Raw genomic sequence first — 20,383 nt, 5'->3', positions numbered from 1 at the left:
ATGATTCTCGTAATTTTTAATCTCCTCCAAAGACCGACACCGAAAGCGTGTCTCCTTATGAATATAGGTCTGCAAAAAAAAAATAGTGATAATAACAAAAGGCAAACGAGAGAAAACTTGTTAAAAAAGTTGATGTTGCAATTCATTGATTCCTAGCATGTTAAATAAAATTAGCAATTTTATAAAAAGAAAACAATGATAAAAAAATGTTAAGAAAACTTGATGTTGCAATTCATTCATAACATGTAAAATAGGAAAACACAAATTGAGAAATGAATGGGGGAAGTGGGCATGGTGATGGGATTATGAATGTAGTAGCTTATAGAATTATTCATCACAGTCCATTTAAGATATCAAGACTCTAAGTAATTAAGGATTAGAGAAGGGTAAAATAGGAATTAAATGGTAATATACAAATGCCCATATCAAAGAGTTTGTTTATACAATGAACATTAACTAAGTTTAAGTTTTCATATTTTTAAACGAAATTGGATTGAAATTGCATTGAAACTTTTCACATAAATGTGATGGAAAATGTTATGAAGTTTAATTTAATAATTTATAGTTATTAATTGTTTTAGAAATTATTCAAGTCAATTTTCCAACAAAAACAAAACTTGTCCAACTTAGTAGACGTGAAAATTGGTGTACTAGTCTAGTAACTAGTGTAAACACACCACAAAACCGGCAAATAAATATGTACCCAACCCTACAAAGCCAACATCAATATTGGAATTGTAAGTCACCCACAATGTGTAAAAGATAAGTTGTGCATGCCATTAATCAGATTCATCACAATAGAGAGATGAAACACAAAATTATTTCAAATAAAAACATACCTAGCCTAACCCAATATCCACAACCATGAAAAGGAACCAATGGATTGAGATCTTTCTAGCAAATTGTTAGACTAACCCAAAAAAAAAAAGCATAGCTGAAAGTCATTTCATCCAACATAGAAAGTCAAAATAAAATCATATGAATATCCTAAATCACATGGAAGTTGTCAAATAGGTATTAAATAAACTGATGATAATGTTTTTAAGTCGATTTGAACATTATATAATAGTTGATTTTTATTGATTATGGGTCGAACATGTGAAGCTGATTGTGATAAGCTTCCGAAAGAAACTCTTCAACAAAAGTTCTCATAACTTCTGCTTTCTGTTTTCTTTGAGCAACAACCATTTCCTGAAAAAATCATGACAAAGAATGAAACATTTAGTGAGGAATATTGTGTTGATTCCAATAGGTATTTTTTTTGTCATCAACAATATTTACAGGAAACATTGACAATAGAAATTAAATTTTTCGGGTTGAATAGTGATAAATTAAAATAAACTCTAAAATAAATAAATAAAAAGTTCAATTTCCAGTTCTTTGTTTTTTTCTCAGAAAAAATCATTTGCTTGATTATATTTTTTTGCAATATTTAATAACAACATTTTGAATAGCAATGGAAAAGATTCCAAACACCCTGAAGAAGCATACTCATTATAGTTATCATTTTCCAAAAAAACGTCCTAGATAGTAAAACTAAAAAGAATATGAAAATCACTAATGATATCGTTTTTCTTGAATACATTGATGGAAAAAATTAAAATATCACATTGAATTGTGATTTAAAATGCCAAACTTTACATGCACCCCAGAAATAAAAGAGAACTAAAGTTTTTTAATTTTGAAAAGAAAAATCACCACTATCTCTAATACACTCTTTCTTACTTGTTCATGTTGATTGAAAATAACAAAAGGATGTACTACTACTGTTTCTTTAATCACTTTCAGTCCTACTCATGAGCTTGTAGTTTTCAGTAAACTTTAACCAATAATAAAATGTGTTTGTGAAATACATTGTTAGCCCTACTTATTTTTTAAAATAAATATACTCACTTCTGTTTCATTTTTTGTTTTGTCATTGCTTTCTTCTTTGGCTTGTGCTTTCACTTTTTGACGTCGAGGAGGACTTCCATATTTCTCATAATTCTTAATCTCCTTCAATGACCGACACCGAAAGCCTGTCTCCTTATGAATATAAGTCTGCAAAAAAAAAGATAGTAAAATGAGTGATAATAACAAAAGGCAAACGAGAGAAAACTTAAACAAGTTGATATTGCAATTAATTGATTCCTAGCATGATAGATAGGAAAATATAAAATCTGCAAGAAAAAAAATAATAAAATGAACCATCATAACAAAGACCAAACAAGAGAAAACTGTTAAAAAAGTTGATGTTGCAATTCATTCATTCCTATCATGTTAAATTGAAAAATATAAAATGACAACTAAATGGGAAAGGGGACGGGGTACAATTATGATGATCATAGAAATAGTGTAGCTTTGGATTTTTCATCACACTCCACTTTAAGATATAAAGACCTTTAGCCCTTAGTATTTAAGGGTAAATTTGGACAGATAGAGACTTGTGAAATAAAAATGACATTAACTTATAATGCACTAATTGAGGAATATGGAAGGTAGAACAAATATGCTGTGGTTTGAAAATTATTTGATGAGACAAAAGCAAGACACCTTTAACCTAATAATCTAACTTACTGAACATTGATTAAAATATACACTTAAGGTAGAATGAATGTTGAGGCGGAAAATGCTTATAGAGATTTTTAGCATAGAGTCACGGTTCTCTATTTGATGCTTTATGCAAAAATGGTTTTTATCAAATCTTCTTTGAGGATACTGGAGAAGATGATAGAGAAAGGAGGTAACATTATTGTCTTGGACATTACTTATATATGGAAGGAAAACAATGGGAAAAAATTGTGAACCCTACATAATCAACATTCCATTTTTTTCTCATTTGGAATAATGACAATTATAATTTGTGCGGACATCTTGATCATATTAAGGTTACTACTTGGAATATGGTTTTTTTCCAAAGTAAAGCCTGGACATTGCTTATTGTCTAATTGGTTTATTAACCCTACTACATGAATTGCTTGTTGTTATCTAAATATATAGAATGTTGTTTTCTCAATTGTTTCTATGTAATATCCTAGTTGTAGAGCTGGTTTTCCTATATTTTCTTATGGTCCTATACTCAAAGTATGATCTATTTTATTAATATATCATTGATGTATTGATGACATATGCTTATATTTTATTAATATATCATTGATGTATTGATGACATATGGTTATATTTTATACCTGAATGGTCTATAAAAGTATCATATGTTTGTTTTAAAATCACAATGTTTGTACTAACATTTCAATTTTATCACACAGACTATTGTTGAAGATTTTTGTATAAAAACTACTCTTCCTAGTTTGAAAAGAAATACTTTGTAAATGTTCAATATATTGCTCAAACTAACTATTTACTGTAAGAAATATATTTAAAAAATAAATCTATATGTCCACTATGTGTAATATTTACCTATAATATTTAAGAAATAAACAAGTTTGTTAATTTTCCCTCTAGATTTTTTTACATAATAAAACAATTGAATTAATGAATTCACTTATGAAAACCCATCTTATCTTAACTCAAAAAGGAAGAAGATAAATAAACATCAAATTTTCATTTTAATTGGATTACGTACCGTATCGAACCTGTTGGCGATCTTTCGTTCTTTGCGTATAACATACCAATTTTTAATCGATTCAGGTGGCGTTTTGAAGGGTCTTCCTCGTTTTGGCTTTGAATTTTGTGTCGCAGGTGGGATTTCATTCTAATAACAATAGAAAGATATATAAGTTAAACTTATTGGTAAAAATGTAAATAGAAAGATAAAGTGTGCAATGATATATATATATATATATATATATATATATATATATATATATATATATATATATATATATATATATACACACACACACACACACAAATTCAAACTATGCAAATACATGATGGACCGTCCTTTTAGGATTCAGTTTATCATATGCACAATTGTGTCATAGTCTAATTGAAATTCTTATATATGTTTGAAAATTGTTAATTGATTAGCTTAATTTAAAATTTATAAGCTATCTAGCCTATAATTTAGTAAAACAAACTTGTTTAACAAACATCTTAATTTGGCCAAATATTTATATAATGAGACAAATAAGTCAAAAGTTAGATCATTTGACATATAAAATAGACACACTTTTTGTTGTTAAAATGTGCAAATTAATGTATAATTAGATGATATATACAAGAAAATTATAATAATGAAAAATTTGAATTATTTTGAAAAAAAAAGAAATGTTAAATTGAAAATTAAATATATATACCTCATTTTTTTGGTTGTTAACAACATCGTCACAACCAATGTCGTAATTAGTAGGATTGCAAATGGATACTGGTGTTGCATGTATAGCTTCAACATCATTTAAGGAGTGAGTCATCCTTATTACGGTTTGGAATTCCTCCTACATAAATGTAACATAGACAATGAGATAGTTGAATTATGAAAACCTAATTAAATACATGTACTAAAAAAATTAGAAAGAAAAAATTTGTCTGATGAATTAAAAAGATAGTCTAACATACAATTGATCTCAAACTAAGCATACAATGAATTATAATAAATATAAACTTTTATCGACTTTATCAGATTTTATTCATGTAATTATTTATTCGTAATTGAATATTATATTATCCTGTTATATAATCTAACAATTTACATATTAGTTTTACACACATATATATAGAGATATGCAAAGAGAATGAATTAAAACAATATAAAAGATATCCCAAACTTTACAACTATTTAGAATCAACTTCAAGAATTTTCAGCATATCATATGTTCCAAAAAAAACATTGTTTTAATCTAAGTATATGTTTTAATTAGTCAAATATCATATGATCCAAAAAATATTGTTTTAATCCCTAATTCTCTAATTGATTCCCACCCCCTTACCTTGAAGGGTGAAGAGTACTCCTCTGATTTGCACTCACCTCCGTTTTGCACACACAATTTTAATAAATCCTTGTACGAAGGTTCTTACTTTTATACTATCAATATAGTCTTTTCTAATGAAGTTCTTGAAATAAATTTTAGAAAAAAAACATATCAACTATCAATAAATGAAATAATTTATTGTAAGGTCATAAATGTCAGTTAAAAACAAATAATTTATCATAGGAGCTTATAATAATAAATAACATTAAATGTTTGGAAGCATTAATGTTTTTAAAATATTTAAATTGATTAAAAGGTACATTTATTGATTGTTGATATTTATTTCAAATATTCAAAAAAATTAAATATTTGTATGAAGGTTCTTACCTCTTTTCTAATAAATATAATTATTTATTGTATGGTCATAAATGTCCATTCAAAGCAAATAATTTATTAGAAGAACTATTAAAAATAAATAACATTAAATATCTTGTTTGAATAGAAATAGCATTAAATATTTTGAATCATTAATGTTTTTAAGATATTTAAATTAATTGATAAGTATTACCATTGTTATTTTTACAAAGGTAAGGAATTTAATAACCCATAAAATGATGAAGTGGTGTAAGACCCGATTATGTTCATAGGTGAGAGAATGATCTATTTAACGTCTATTGGTATTTTCTCCAGAATTTGAATTACCTCCACGCTTAGCGAGGGTTTTTTACAATAAAAATAGGTTGCCTCCCAGTAAGTGCTTAATTTATCGTCTTTAGCTAGACATTGTTCTTCATTTTATGCATCATTCAGGTAGACAACACTTGTTAATCTTTCTAACTGGCCTCCATTGTAAATTTTTAAGCATTGTCCGTTGATGATCCATCTTTTCTCCGGGGTGCTTGCCGTAAGGTCCATCGATTTCATAGCTCCATGGGGTCTTACTTCTTTGATCAGGAACGACCCTGACCACTTTGACTTCAGCTTTCCTAGGAATAGTTTGAGTCTTGAATTGAAGAGCATGACTTGTTATACTGGCTAAAAGTTCTGTCTCTATAGCTTTTTGTCATGATATGCCTTTATCTTCTGCTTATAAATTTTGGATGATATATAGGTGTTCATTCTTATTTCTTTTAACTCCAACAATTGTAACTTCCTCTTCTCTCTAACTACAACTTCATCAAATTTTTGCAATTTGGGGGCCCAATAGGCTTTGTGCTCCAACTCCACCGATAGGTGGCATGCTTTACCATAGACCAACTGAAATGGTGACAAGCCTATGGGAGTCTTGAATGCAATCCTGTAAGCCCAGAAAGCATCATCCAACTTCAAAGCCCAACTTTTCTTGATGACACAACAATATTCTCAAGTACTCGCTTTATCTCTTTATTTGAAACTTCTGCTTGGCCATTTGTTTGGGGATGATAAGGTGTGGCCGCCTTATGTCTGACATTGTAATGCTCGAGAACTTTCTTTAATTGCGCATTATAGAAGTGTGTTCCCCTATTATTGATTAAGGCTCGTGGAACTCCAAAATGGGAAAATATGTTTTTCTTTAAGAATTTTATCACTACCCCGACATCATTCTTGGGAGTGGCTATGATTTCCATCTACTTAGATACGTAATCAATAACTACCAGGATATAGATATTCCCGTATGAAGATGGGAGAGGCCCCACAAAGTCAATCCCCCAAAAGTCAAATATTTTTATCTCCATTATGTTTTACAGAGGCATTTCATTCCTTCTAGAAATCTCCTTGCTCTTTGGTATTTGTCATAACAACGCACATAATCATGAGCGTCTTTGAAGATTGAGGGTCAAAAGAAACCTTCTCGTAGCACATTTGTTGTTGTCCTATCTCCATTGTGGTGATCGCTATATGGTGAACTATGGTAGTGCCAAAGGATGCTCTATGCTTCCTCTATCATAACACACCTCCTCAGCAGATTGTATGCTCCTAACTTGAACAGATATGGATCATCCCATATATAGAAGCGGGCATCATGCAGAAATTTCTTCCACTGACTCCAGTTAAGCTCTTCGGGAATGATTCCTATGGCTTTGTAGTTGGCCACATCAAAAAATCAAGATCTTGTGGTGGCTTGTAAGAGGAACTCATCTGGGAAGTCTCCCATTACCTCCGGTTCTTCTTTGGTCACTTCTTCATTCTTCAATCGGGAGAGGTGGTCAGCCACCACATTCTCGAATCTCTTCTTATCGTTGATGACTATATCAAACTCTTGTATGAGCAAGACCCATCTAATCAGCCTTGGTTTTGAGGTCAAAATAAATATGATTTTATAATCTATACTTATGTTATTAGTTGGTATTTAAAATTAAGATGTTGTCGAATTTTTTATATACTTAAGTTTTCCATATGCATATAAAAAAAATTTATATATTGAAGTTAACAATTAACACAATATAACAACTCATCACCGTTACATGAAACTATGAACTAATTCAAATACAAGATTTAATTTAATTTAATTATAAAAATACTTGTAATATTTTTGCATTATACAAGGTCAAAAGCTAAAACTTATGGTATGTAGATAAGACATTATATAATATGTAAATAACTAAATAAACTATATGTGTCAGATGACACTTTTCATAACATAAAGTTATACATCATCAAAACAATTAAAATCTCCTCAAACATGCACATAAATAAAAACAACTCCATAAATATAAATTATCAAATCTCTAAGCCGGTCAATACTACATATAAGATTAAAGAGGAAACAAAAATGAATAGCACGTCTTCACATCCAAATTCATATATCCATGGAGTCTTTGAAAGACATGTGACCACCTGTTCCACACGTACATTAGGCATGAGATCATCATAGACACAAATTGCACGTGCAACACACAACTTACAAAAAATAAACATACCAAAATAGTATACAACTCAACAATCAAAGCATAATCATTGACCATCATATATATATAGAATGTAATATTCAAATATCATGCATATTGCATAAATTTTAGGATTCACGTAATAGAGTATCTCATAAAAATCATCAATTCATTTAATAATCATATTTAAAAATAGATGCATCTTCTGATTTAGGCGATACTAATTAATTTATTTAAGCCACCTTTAACGATACAATCTCACATTTTCACAATTTCTACATCTCTCATGCCGATGTGTATTCAATTCATTTCATTTGAGTGGAAGCTTGACAACAACCATTCATTTTTCGTGATTTACCTCTTTTGCACTTGCAATCACTTCTTCCCCCCTAGTCAGCCCTCATGTTTTATTTATATAAAATAATACGTTTAAGGGAAAATATATCGTTTGCTGTAGTAACAATGGACCTTAAGTCCAGGTATATATATATATATATATATATATATATATATATATAGACCCAAAGGACTAAAGGTAGTTCCAAAACAATTTAATTTCTCAAATAAACTGAGCAATTCATTTTTAACAGCAGTTTCAAAAAAGTGGTTTATCAAATAGTTTGTGCTAAAAATTGATTTCAAGAACGAGAAAGAGCAATTTAAAGGATTATCTGAAATGAGAACCTAGTGTTGTGATTTCTACAGAAAAAAATAATTACCCCAATATTTATTTTAACTTAATCCTAAAGTATATGTCAGTTACTAATCATACCTCTACAATCAATCAACAGATTTTTTGTCATGATCCATTAATCCTCTTTCTCCTTATTACAACCTTGTTGATCATGTAGGGCCAGAATTACGAAAAAAGGTAAGCACAAAGAGGTCAAATACAAAGATAATTTAATCTAATTAGAAGTTTGTAATTTGTAGTTGATCATTGATCATATGACACTCAGAAACTCATTTGCTACACAAGTCCATCAATTATAAGCAATGGACACATAATATAATTGAATACAAATACGAAGTGATTGTTCTAAAGAAATACAAAATAGTGAAGCAAAATAATTGACTAAGGGAAACAATAGAATTCAATTAAAATCAAACACTAGGAAATAAAATTTCTGTTCATGTCAACACCCTAGAATAATAAACTAGCTATCCCTGAAAATAAGGGTGCAAAGAATCAAAATGGAATACATGATAACTGAAAAGGAGCAGAAACATTACAAGTGAAATCCCCTGTAATGATCTTGACAATCCTCCAAAGACTAAGCCCTTCTCACGGTCACTTTTAATTACTTACTCTCAATGGTCTATATTGGTAACACAAATTAAAAGATCCCCTCACTATAACTTGCCCTTTTCTATTTATAATAAACAATAAGTTTGAGTCGTGAAAGTCAAAACGATCATGCTATAGAAGCTGGCTAATTTGAAACTCATAAACTGTGTCGAGTCTCTGTAGTTCAGCACGACTGTCTTTAGCAAAATTTGCAGCATGACTGTGCTGTTTCTTGAGGGGTTTAGCTTTCACTCGCTACATCAAGACAACCTATGCTCAGAATCCGCACGATCGTGCTCTCCCAGATGATGTTTTTTGCTTAAAAAAAAACATTGATGTTTTAACTCTTTTTTATTATAAGTCTCATCAGCACCTTTTTGGTACAAACTTACATAAAAACATGAGTACTGTCAATAAAATATTCTAGAAATTGAATAAAACAGGCCAAAAACTCACATTTTAGTATGCACAAATCATAGTTTATCTATGTTACATAAGCTGTCCTAATAATCAGATCCATTAGTATAGAGAGATGAAACAAATAGTTAGTTCATATTAAACAAAGATTTCCTTGCCCAATATTCAAAAACCGTATTACTGGACTAACCTAAGAAATAAAGCATATATAACAAGCAAAACTGTAAAAATGACGAGTTTAATTTTTATACAGTATAAATATTTTTACATAGTTAGTTAATCATTAATATATTTTTAAGAGGTTTGTCTGTCTCGAAGTTCTTTCCTTTTCTTGGTGGGTCATTTTGGATAGGATACAAGTACCAACTTGAGTTAACCTGTTCAGAAAAAGGAATAATGTCCTAGACTACGGAGATTTCATACGCGTTATATTTTTCCTTTGACAAAGACTCTCTTCACCTTTTTATTTTGCTTCCTAGTGACAAATAGTATTTAGAATGTAGTTAAGCTTGGCCTGGTTACTCGATACTTTTACCTAAAGGTATTTTTTTTCCAGTTCGGTTATCTCTTCAAAAAGAAAATTTTGTGTCTAGCTCGTCATCTTTAATGACATACTATAGTTTGGTCTATGTGATTAATGTACAATGTCATGTTTCAAGGCATTCCTTTCACTTTAGTGCTATCATGAACTTGATCGATAAAGGTTAGTTTGTGGACATGGTTTAAGGCCAAGAGGAATAACATTCAATGCTCTTTCTCTTATTGGTGTTTGGATCCTATAGCTTGCATTTATTATTCTTTGTAACTTTTATATGTAAGAACTCTGAATTCGGGTTATATGAAACAAGGATCAGTTATCAAATAGAAAAATAAATAAGTTAAGACCTAGTTTGAAAGTCATATCATCCAACATAAAATGTCAAAATAAAACCATATCAAAATCTTAAATGATGAGGTTGTCAATATAGGTATTATCATTATCATTTGGCTAGTATCATTTCCAGAAAATTGTACCAGAATTTTAATACAACTTTTTGAATAGCACGAAATGAAAATACAAAATACTAAAAATCTGTATACTCACTTCAATTTTTGCTTCTTTATTTTTCTCTTCAGCATCAATCATTTCCTGAAAATAATAGCAATATTTAAAAAAAAATTAATAGTAAAGGAAAATACAAAACATCCAAAATATGAACTCACGTGGGTTTCTACTTCCATGCTAGCCATCAATTAAGTTTCAAAAATTTTAAAACAACATTTTGAATAATAATGAAAAAGATACCAAGCACCGCAAATAAAAATACTCAGTATAATTATTATTTTCCAAAATTTCCTAGTAGTAAAACTAAAAATAATAGGTAAAACATTAATTCGAATATTTTTACTAAAAATATTGAAGGTGAAATTTAAAATATGACAAGGAATTGTAATTTAAAATTCCAACCTTTACATGCACCCAGGAAATAAAAGAGAACTGAAATTTTGTAATTAAAAAAATAAAAATTCTATCATCACCATCACTAACACATTCTTTGTCATTTGTTGAAATTTATTAAAAATTACAAAATTGTGTCCCTCTGTCTATATAAAAGTGGCCACTCATGAGTTAATTTGTTCTTATTAAACTCTAAACAATATTAAAAGGTGCATTAGCTAGAAAGGATGTGTTGGGGAGTATGATGCTAGCACTCCTCATTTTGCAAATAATTGTACTTAGTTTTATTTCATTTTTAATTCTATTATTGTTTTCTACTTTGTTTTGTTTTTTCACTCTATAACACCGAGTATCAATTATGCTTCAGCCCTACTAAAGATCGACATTGAAACCCTTTCTCTTCATGAAGATAAAATTGCAAAATATTTTTTTAAATAAAATTAGCAATTTTATAAAAAGAAAACAATGATAAAAAATGTTAAAAAAGTTGATGCTGCAATTCATTCATAACATGTAAAATAGGAAAAGACAAATTGAGAAATGAATGGGGGAAGTGGGCATGGTTATTGGATTATGAATGTAGTAGCTTATAGAATTATTCATCACAGTCCATTTAAGATATCAAGGCTCTAAGTAATTAAGGATTAGAGAGGGTAAAATAGGAATTAAATGGTAATATACAAATGCGCATATCAAAGAGTTTGTTTATACAATGAACATTAACTAAGTTTAAGTTTTCGTATTTTTAGACGAAATTGGATTGAAATTGCATTCAAACTTTTCAGATAAATGTGATGGAAAATGTTATGAAGTTGAATTTAATAATTTATAGTTATTAATTGTTTTAGAAATTATTCAAGTCAATTTTCCAACAAAAACAAAACTTGTCCAACTTAGTAGACGTGAAAATTGGTGTACTAGTCTAGTAACTAGTGTAAACAAACCACAAAACCAGCAAATAAATATGTACCCAACCCTACAAAGCCAACATCAACATTAGAAGTGTAAATCACCCACAATGTGTAAAAGATAAGTTGGGCATGCCATTAATCAGATTCATCACAATAGAGAGATGAAACACAAAATTATTTCAAATAAAAACATACCCAATATCCACAACCATGAAAAGCAACCAATGGATTGAGATCTTTCTAGCAAATTATTAGACTAACCCCAAAAATAAAGCATAGCTGAAAGTCATTTCATCCAACATAGAAATTCAAAATAAAATCATATGAAAATCCTAAATCACATGGAAGTTGTCAACATAGGTATTAAATAAATTGATGATAATGTTTTACAGTCGGTTTGAACATTATATAATAGTTGATTTTTGTTGATTATGGGTTGAACATGTGAAGCTGATTGTAATAAGCTTCCGAAAGAAACTCTTCAACAAAAGTTCTCATAACTTCTGCTTTTGCTTTTCCTTGAGCAACAAGCATTTCCTGAAAAAATCATGACAAATGATGAAACATTTAGTGAGGAATATTGTGTTGATTTCAATTTGAATCTTTTTTTTGTCATAAACATTATTTATTGGAAACATTGACAATAGAAATTAAATTTTTCGGGTTGAATAGTGATAAATTACAATAAACTCTAAAATAAATAAATAAAAAATTCAATTTCCATTTCTTTGTTCTTTTCTTTAGCAAACATTTATCAATATTCCAGGAATTTTTAATAGTAAAAACATCAGGAAAAGTAAACAAAAACAAAAACATTATAATATAGGAGAATACAAAACATTCAAAATATCCATACACAAATCACTTTCATTAATTATTAGCCATCATTTGTTTGATTATTTTTTTTGCAATATTTAATAACAACATTTTGAATAGCAATGGAAAAGATTCCAAACTCCCTGAAAAAGCATACTCATTATAGTTATCATTTTTCAAAAAACGTCCTAGATAGTAAAACTAAAAAGAATATGAAAATCACTAATGATATTATTTTTCTTGAATATATTGATGGAAAGAATTAAAATATCACATTGAATTATGATTTAAAATGTCAAACTTTACATGCACCCCAAAAATAAAAGAGAACTAAACTTTTCTAATTTTGAAAAGAAAAATCACCACTATCTTTGATGCACTCTTTGTTACTTGTTCATGTTGATTGAAAATAACAAAAGGATGTACTACTACTGTTTCTTTAATCACTCTCAATCATGCTCATGAGCTTGTAGTCGTCAGTAAACTTTAACCAATAGTAAAATGTGTTGGAAAATACATTGTTAGCCCTACTTATTTTTTTTAAAATAAATATACTCACATCTATTTCATTTTTGGTTTTGTCATTGCTTTCTTCTTTGTCTTGTGTTTTCACCTTGTGACGCCGAGGACGACTTCCATATTTCTTGTAATTCTTAATCTCCTCCAAAGACCGACACTGAATATAAGTCTGCAAAAAAAAAATAGTAAAATGAGTGATAATAACAAAAGGCAAACGAGAGAAAACTTAAACAAGTTGATATTGCAATTCATTGATTCCTAGCGTGATAGATAGGAAAATATAAAATCTGCAAGAAAAAAAATAATAAAATGAACCATCATAACAGAAACCAAACAAGAGAAAACTTATTAAAAAAGTTGATGTTGCAATTCATTCATTCCTATCATGTTAAATAGGAAAATATAAAATGACAAATAAATGGGAAAGGGGACGGGGTACAGTAAAACAAACTAGTTTAACAAACATCTTAATTTGGTCAAATATTTATATAATGAGACAAATAAGTTAAAAGTTAGATCATTTGACATATAAAATAGACACAATTTTTGTTGTTAAAATGTGCAAATTAATGTATGATTAGATTATATATAAATGTACTAAAAAAATTAGAAATAAAAAATGTCTTATGAATTAAAAAGATAGTTTAACATACAATTGATCTCAAACTAAGCATACAATGAATTATAATAAATATAAACTTTTATCGACTTTATCAGATTTTATTCATGTAATTATTTATTCGTAATTGAATATTATATTATACTGTTATATAATCTAACAATTTACATATTAGTTTTACACACATATATGTAGAGATATGCAAAGAGAATGAATTAAAACAATATAAAAGATATCCCAAACTTTACAACTATTTAGAATCAACTTCAAGAATTTTCAGCATATCATATGTTCCAAAAAAATATTCTTTTAATCTAAGTATATGTTTTAATTAATCAAATATCATATGATCAAAAAAATATTGTTTTAATCCCTAATTTTCTAATTGATTCTCACCCCCTTACCTTGAAGGGTGAGGCGGTACTTCTCTAATTTGCACTCACCTCCGTTTTGCACACACAATTTTAATAAATCCTTGTACGAAGGTTCTTACTTTTATACTATCAATATAATATTTTCTAATGAAGTTCTTGAAATAAATTTTAGAAAAAAAAATATCAACTATCAATAAATGAAATAATTTATTGTAAGGTCATAAATGTCAGTTAAAAATAAATAATTTATTATAGGAGCTTATAATAATAAATAAAATTAAATGTTTGGAAGCATTAATGTTTTTAAAATATTAAAATTGATTAAAAGGTACATTTATTGATTGTTGATATTTATTTCAAATATTCAAAAAAATTAAATATTTGTATGAAGGTTCTTACCTCTTTTCTAATAAATATAATAATTTATTGTATGGTCATAAATGTCCATTCAAAGCAAATAATTTATTAGAAGAACTATTAAAAATAAATAACATTAAATATTTTGTTTGAATAAAAATAGCATTAAATATTTTGAATCATTAATGTTTTTAAGATATTTAAATTAATTGATAAGTATTACCATTGTTATTGTTACAAAGGTATGGAATTTAATAACCCATAAAATGATGACGTGGTGTAAGACCCGATTAGGTTCATAGGTGAGAGAATGATCTATTTAACATAATAAACTCAATTTAGTTGCCTTCCTTTGTAAAAACATTTCTTGGACTACCAACAATCACACAATAGATTGAGATTGATCACTCACTCAATGAGTTGAGAAACACCAATGGTGTCTAACCTAAGAGTAATAAAAAATGTAATGAATCTAATATATGTATCTATGTATGAATTGAAAATTTGTTTAAGAAGTCAAGTATTTAATCTCAATATAGTATAATAATACATGGAATTAAATATTTAGACAAATTAACTTTGAGGAAAATTTTCCTCTTCTAAATTTTCTGAAATATAACATTATAACAAATCAAAATAAAACAAGATTACCTCTTTAAGTCTATTAAAAATAAAAAATATATGTATTAGGCCATTGAAAAAATAATATATTTTAAATGTAAAATTGATTTGATCATATAAATTACATAAATATAACTAAATGTTTTCAGTATGAACTTTATTGATAATTATTTTAATAAAACATTTGGAAAACAAAATATCAATTGTAAATAAATGTATTGACTTTCTAATATCATAAATAATACAGTAAAAGAGTAAAAGTATGTTTATATAAATAAAAGTCATATAATAAAGAAAATTAAATATTTATCAACATTTAAATTTATATTTGAGCTGAGTAATATGTTTCACAATACATTATCATAAATATTAAGCATAGGAGAAATAATCTATTATAATTCCATCCTTAATAAATAATTCCATCCTACAAAAATTTGAATGTACTTGTTACATCAATATAGTTTTATATTACCCATTTTACAATTTTTAATAAATACTACCAAGTATTTTAATATTATTTTTGAAAAAGAAAACATAAATACAAATAAATTTAATATTTTTTGTTGATAAGGTCATAAATTAATAATCAATAAATCAGAATAATTTATTATGAAATATATAGGGATGGGAAAGTTTAGGATGACACATACCATTCCTTGCACTGTATTGCTTAATTGGATTGGTTTTCTGTCTTTCTTTTTTATGATTTTGTGGCTTGCAAAACATTTGTTTTGAATATTTTTTATATTTTCAAAAATGAGAAATAACCAAAAAAATTATATTTATGAAAAGTTAACTAATATGATTTATTGATTAAATATATAGGGATGGGAAAGTTTAGGATGACACATACCTTCCTTGCACTGTATTACTGAATTGGATTAGTTTTCTGTCTTTCTTTTTTATGATTTTGTGGCTTGTAAAACATTTGTTTTGAATATTTTTTTATATTTTCAAAAAAGAGAAATAACCAAAAAAATTATATTTATGAAAAGTTAACTATGATTAAAAGAAATAAAAAGAAATTCTCTGCATCTCTATTATACTCAAGATACTAATTTGATTTCAGCATATATATTACAATAATATAATTTTATATTCTCATACATCATGAATTTAGCTGATAAGTTTATGAATTATTTTAAAAACAAAATATTGACTAAGAATAATTGTATCAATTTTTATAATATACCGTAAATTATAAATGAGTAAATACTTATGTAAAAGAAAAGTATTATGGACTTAAATATTATTTAAATCCTTATAATTTATTAATTTTTTTCTTTCAATCTTATTTTTTATTATTATAAATTGTTTATTTTATTTGTTGTCTTTAAAGTATTTTAGATAATATTTTTTTACTGTTCATAATACTATCTAAGTTAAAGCTCTTTAAGGAAAAAAAAACAAAAGAATTATACATCAAACCTAGGTGACAGGCCTATGACCTAACATACAACAAACCTTAGATGGGACCTTTTCAGAAAATAGATGAAGCCACAACTTCTAGTAAATCTTATTTAGTTAGACAGGTAAGATGTCAATTCATTCAAAAAAAACCTTCTAGATCTAACAAACTGATTTATTTGAAAATTATGAAAAATTATTCATTGTCAGTATTATTATTATATTGAAAATTTATAATTTATTTAATCTTTTTAAAACAACATTTTGAACAGTAATGAAAAAGACCTCAAATAAAAATACTCTATATGATTATTATTTTCCAAAATTTCCTAGTAAAACAAAAAAAAAAGTAAGACAATAATGAGAATCTTTTTACTAAAAATATTGAAGGCGAAATTTAAAATATGACAAGGAATTGTAATTTAAATTTTCAACCTTTACATGCACCCAGGAAATAAAGGAGAATTCAAATTTTGTAATTTAAAAAATAGAAATTCTAGCATCACCATCTTTAACACCTTCTTTGTCATTTGTTGAAATTTATTAAAAATTATAAAATTGTGTCCCTCTCTCTATTTAAAATTCATCACTCATGAATTAATTTGTTCTTATTAAACTCTAAGGAATGGTAAAAGGTGCATTAGCTAGAAAGGATGTGTTGGGGAGTATGATGGTAGAACCCCTTATTTTGCAAATAAAGTACTCAGTTTTGTTTCATTTTTAGTTCTATTATTGCTTTCTTCTTTATCTTGTTTTTTCACTCTACAACACTGAGTACGAATTATGTGCATCTTATATCTTTCGGCCTTAATAAAGATTGACATTGAAACCCTTTCTCTTCATGAAGATAAAATTGCAAAATATTTTTTTAAAAAAAATTAGCAATTTTATAAAAAGAAAACAATGATAAAAAAATGTTAAAAAAAGTTGATGTTGCAATTCATTCATAACATGTAAAATAGAAAAACACAAATTGAGAAATGAATGGGGGAAGTTGGCATGGTGATGGGATTATGAATGTAGTAGCTTATAGAATTATTCATCACAGTTCATTTAAGATATCAAGACTCTAAGTAATTAAGGATTATAGAAGGGTAAAATAGGAATTAAATGGTAATATACAAATGCCCATATGAAAGAGTTTGTTTATACAATGAACATTAACTAAGTTTAAGTTTTCGTATTTTTAGACGAAATTGGATTGAAATTGCATTCAAAATTTTAACATAAATGTGATGGAAAATGTTATGAAGTTGAATTTAATAATTTATAGTTATTAATTGTTTTAGAAATTATTCAAGTCAATTTTCCAACAAAAACAAAACTTGTCCAACTTAGTAGACGTGAAAATTGGTGTACTAGTCTAGTAAATAGTGTAAACAAACCACAAAACCAGCAAATAAATATGTACCCAACCCTACAAAGCTAACATCAACATTGGAAGTGTAAGTCACCCACAATGTGTAAAAGATAAGTTGTGCATGCCATTAATCAGATTCATCACAATAGAGAGATGAAACACAAAATTATTTCAAATAAAAACATACCTAGCCTAACCCAATATCCACAACCATGAAAAGGAACCAATGGATTGAGATCTTTCTTGCAAATTGTTAGACTAACCCAAAAGAAAAAAAGCATAGCTGAAAGTCATTTCATCCAACATAGAAAGTCAAAATAAAATCATATGAAAATCCTAAATCACATGGAGGTTGTCAACATAGGTATTAAATAAACTGATGATAATGTTTTTCAGTCGATTTGAACATTATATAATAGTTGATTTATATTGATTATGGGTCGAACATGTGAAGCTGATTGTAATAAGCTTCCGAAAGAAACTCTTCAACAAAAGTTTTCATAACTTCTGCTTTTGCTTTTCTTTGAGCAACAACCATTTCCTGAAAAAATCATGACAAAGAATGAAACATTTAGTGAGGAATATTGTGTTGATTCCAATAGGTATTTTTTTTGTCATAAACATTATTTACTGGAAACATTGACAATAGAAATTAAATTTTTTGGGTTGAATAGTGATAAATTACAATAAACTCTAAAATAAATAAATAAAAAGTTCAATTTCCAGTTCTTTGTTCTTTTCTTTAGCAAAAAACATTTCTCAATATTCCAGGAATTTTAATAGTAAAAAACATCTGGAAAAGTAAACAAAAATAAAAAACATTATAATATAGGAGAATACATAACATTCAAAATATGCATATTCACATCACTTTCATATATTATTAGTCATCATTTGTTTGATTATTTTTTTTGCAATATTTAATAACAACATTTTGAATAGCAATGAAAAAGATTCCAAACACCCTGAAGAAGCATACTCATTATAGTTATCATTTTCCAAAAACCGTCCTAGATAGTAAAACTAAAAAGAATATGAAAATCACTAATGATATTGTTTTTCTTGAATACATTGATGGAAAAAATTAAAATATCACATTGAATTGTGATTTAAAATGCCAAACTTTACATGCACCCCATAAATAAAAGAGAACTAAACTTTTCTAATTTTGAAAAGAAAAATCACCACTATCTCTAATGCACTCTTTGTTACTTGTTCATGTGGATTGAAAATAATAAAAGGATGTACTACTACTGTTTCTTTAATCACTTTCAGTTCTACTCATGAGCTTGTAGTTGTCAGTAAACTTTAACCAATACTAAAATGTGTTGGAGAATACATTGTTAGCCCTACTTATTTTTTAAAATAAATATACTCACTTCTGTTTCATTTTTGGTTTTGTCATTGCTTTCTTCTTTGGCTTGTGTTTTCACTTTGTGACGTCGAGGGGGACTTCCATATTTCTCGTAATTCTTAATCTCCTTCAAAGACCGACAGCGAAAGCCTGTCTCCTTATGAATATAAGTCTGCAAAAAAAAAGATAGTAAAATGAGTGATAATAACAAAAGGCAAACGAGAGAAAACTTAAACAAGTTGATATTGCAATTAATTGATTCCTAGCATGATAGATAGGAAAATATAAAATCTGCAAGAAAAAAAAAATAATAAAATGAACCATCATAACAAAGACCAAACAAGAGAAAACTTGTTAAAAAAAGTTGATGTTGCAATTCATTCATTCCTATCACGTTAAATAGGAAAATATAAAATGACAAATAAATGGGAAAGGGGACGGGGTACAATTATGATGATCATAGAAATAGTGTAGCTTTGGATTTTTCATCACACTCCACTTTAAGATATAAAGACCCTTAGCCCTTAGTATTTAAGGGTAAATTTGGACAGATAGAGACTTGTGAAATAAAAATGACATTAACTTAGAATACACTAATTGAGGAATATGGAAGGTAGAACAAATATGCTGTGGTTTGAAAATTATTTGATGACACTGTAAGATAATTTAGGCCGTGCCTTTTCCATTGATCTGATAGTCTTTTATATGCACAATACAATTATGTGGTTATGATTCTAATAATCATTGGTTATGATTCTAATAATCATTGTAGTTAATACTAATAATAATGTTTCTATATTTACATATCTAATAAATCATTGGTTATGATTCTAATAATCATTGTAGTTAATACTAATAATAATGTTTCTATATTTACATATCTAATACACCCCCGTAGTCGAAACTGGAGGTGAACGAATGTTGAGACTATCACGAAAGTCATCAAAGAGTTGCAACGGAAGTCCCTTTGTGAAGATGTCAGCAATCTGAAAACGCGAGGGAATGTGAAGAACGCGTACTTGACCGCAAGCAACCTTCTCACGCACGAAATGTATATCCATTTCAATATGTTTGGTGCGTTGATGTTGAACAGGATTGTCGGAAAGATAAACTGCGCTGATGTTGTCACAATATACTAGAGTAGCTTTTGTGACAGGACAACATAGTTCCAAGAGTAAGTTGCGT

General features: G+C 27.7%; 1 protein-coding gene and 1 long non-coding RNA gene across 2 annotated transcripts in view; both read right to left on the bottom strand.

Annotated features, from left to right (window-relative positions):
* Window positions 1-1,003: 1,003 nt before the first annotated feature.
* The window catches only part of LOC114404724, a 33,931-nt gene continuing 14,551 nt past the window's right edge, over window positions 1,004-20,383 (bottom strand). The window contains exon 5 of the mRNA XM_028367562.1: window positions 1,004-1,191. Within this exon, the coding sequence (XP_028223363.1) occupies window positions 1,084-1,191 (108 nt within the window). The 3' untranslated portion in view covers window positions 1,004-1,083. The remainder of the gene's footprint in view (window positions 1,192-20,383) is intronic.
* On the bottom strand, window positions 11,973-14,180 carry LOC114404725. The gene is made up of 3 exons (XR_003665122.1): window positions 14,130-14,180; window positions 13,147-13,275; window positions 11,973-12,308 (listed from the first exon to the last, which is right to left on the bottom strand). It is a non-coding gene; the product is annotated as an uncharacterized LOC114404725 (long non-coding RNA).

This window comes from Glycine soja, unplaced genomic scaffold, assembly GCF_004193775.1.
Source record: "Glycine soja cultivar W05 unplaced genomic scaffold, ASM419377v2 tig00106023_1_pilon, whole genome shotgun sequence".
Classification (NCBI taxonomy): Eukaryota; Viridiplantae; Streptophyta; class Magnoliopsida; order Fabales; family Fabaceae; genus Glycine; species Glycine soja.
This window is presented reverse-complemented; position numbering and strand designations above follow the sequence as displayed.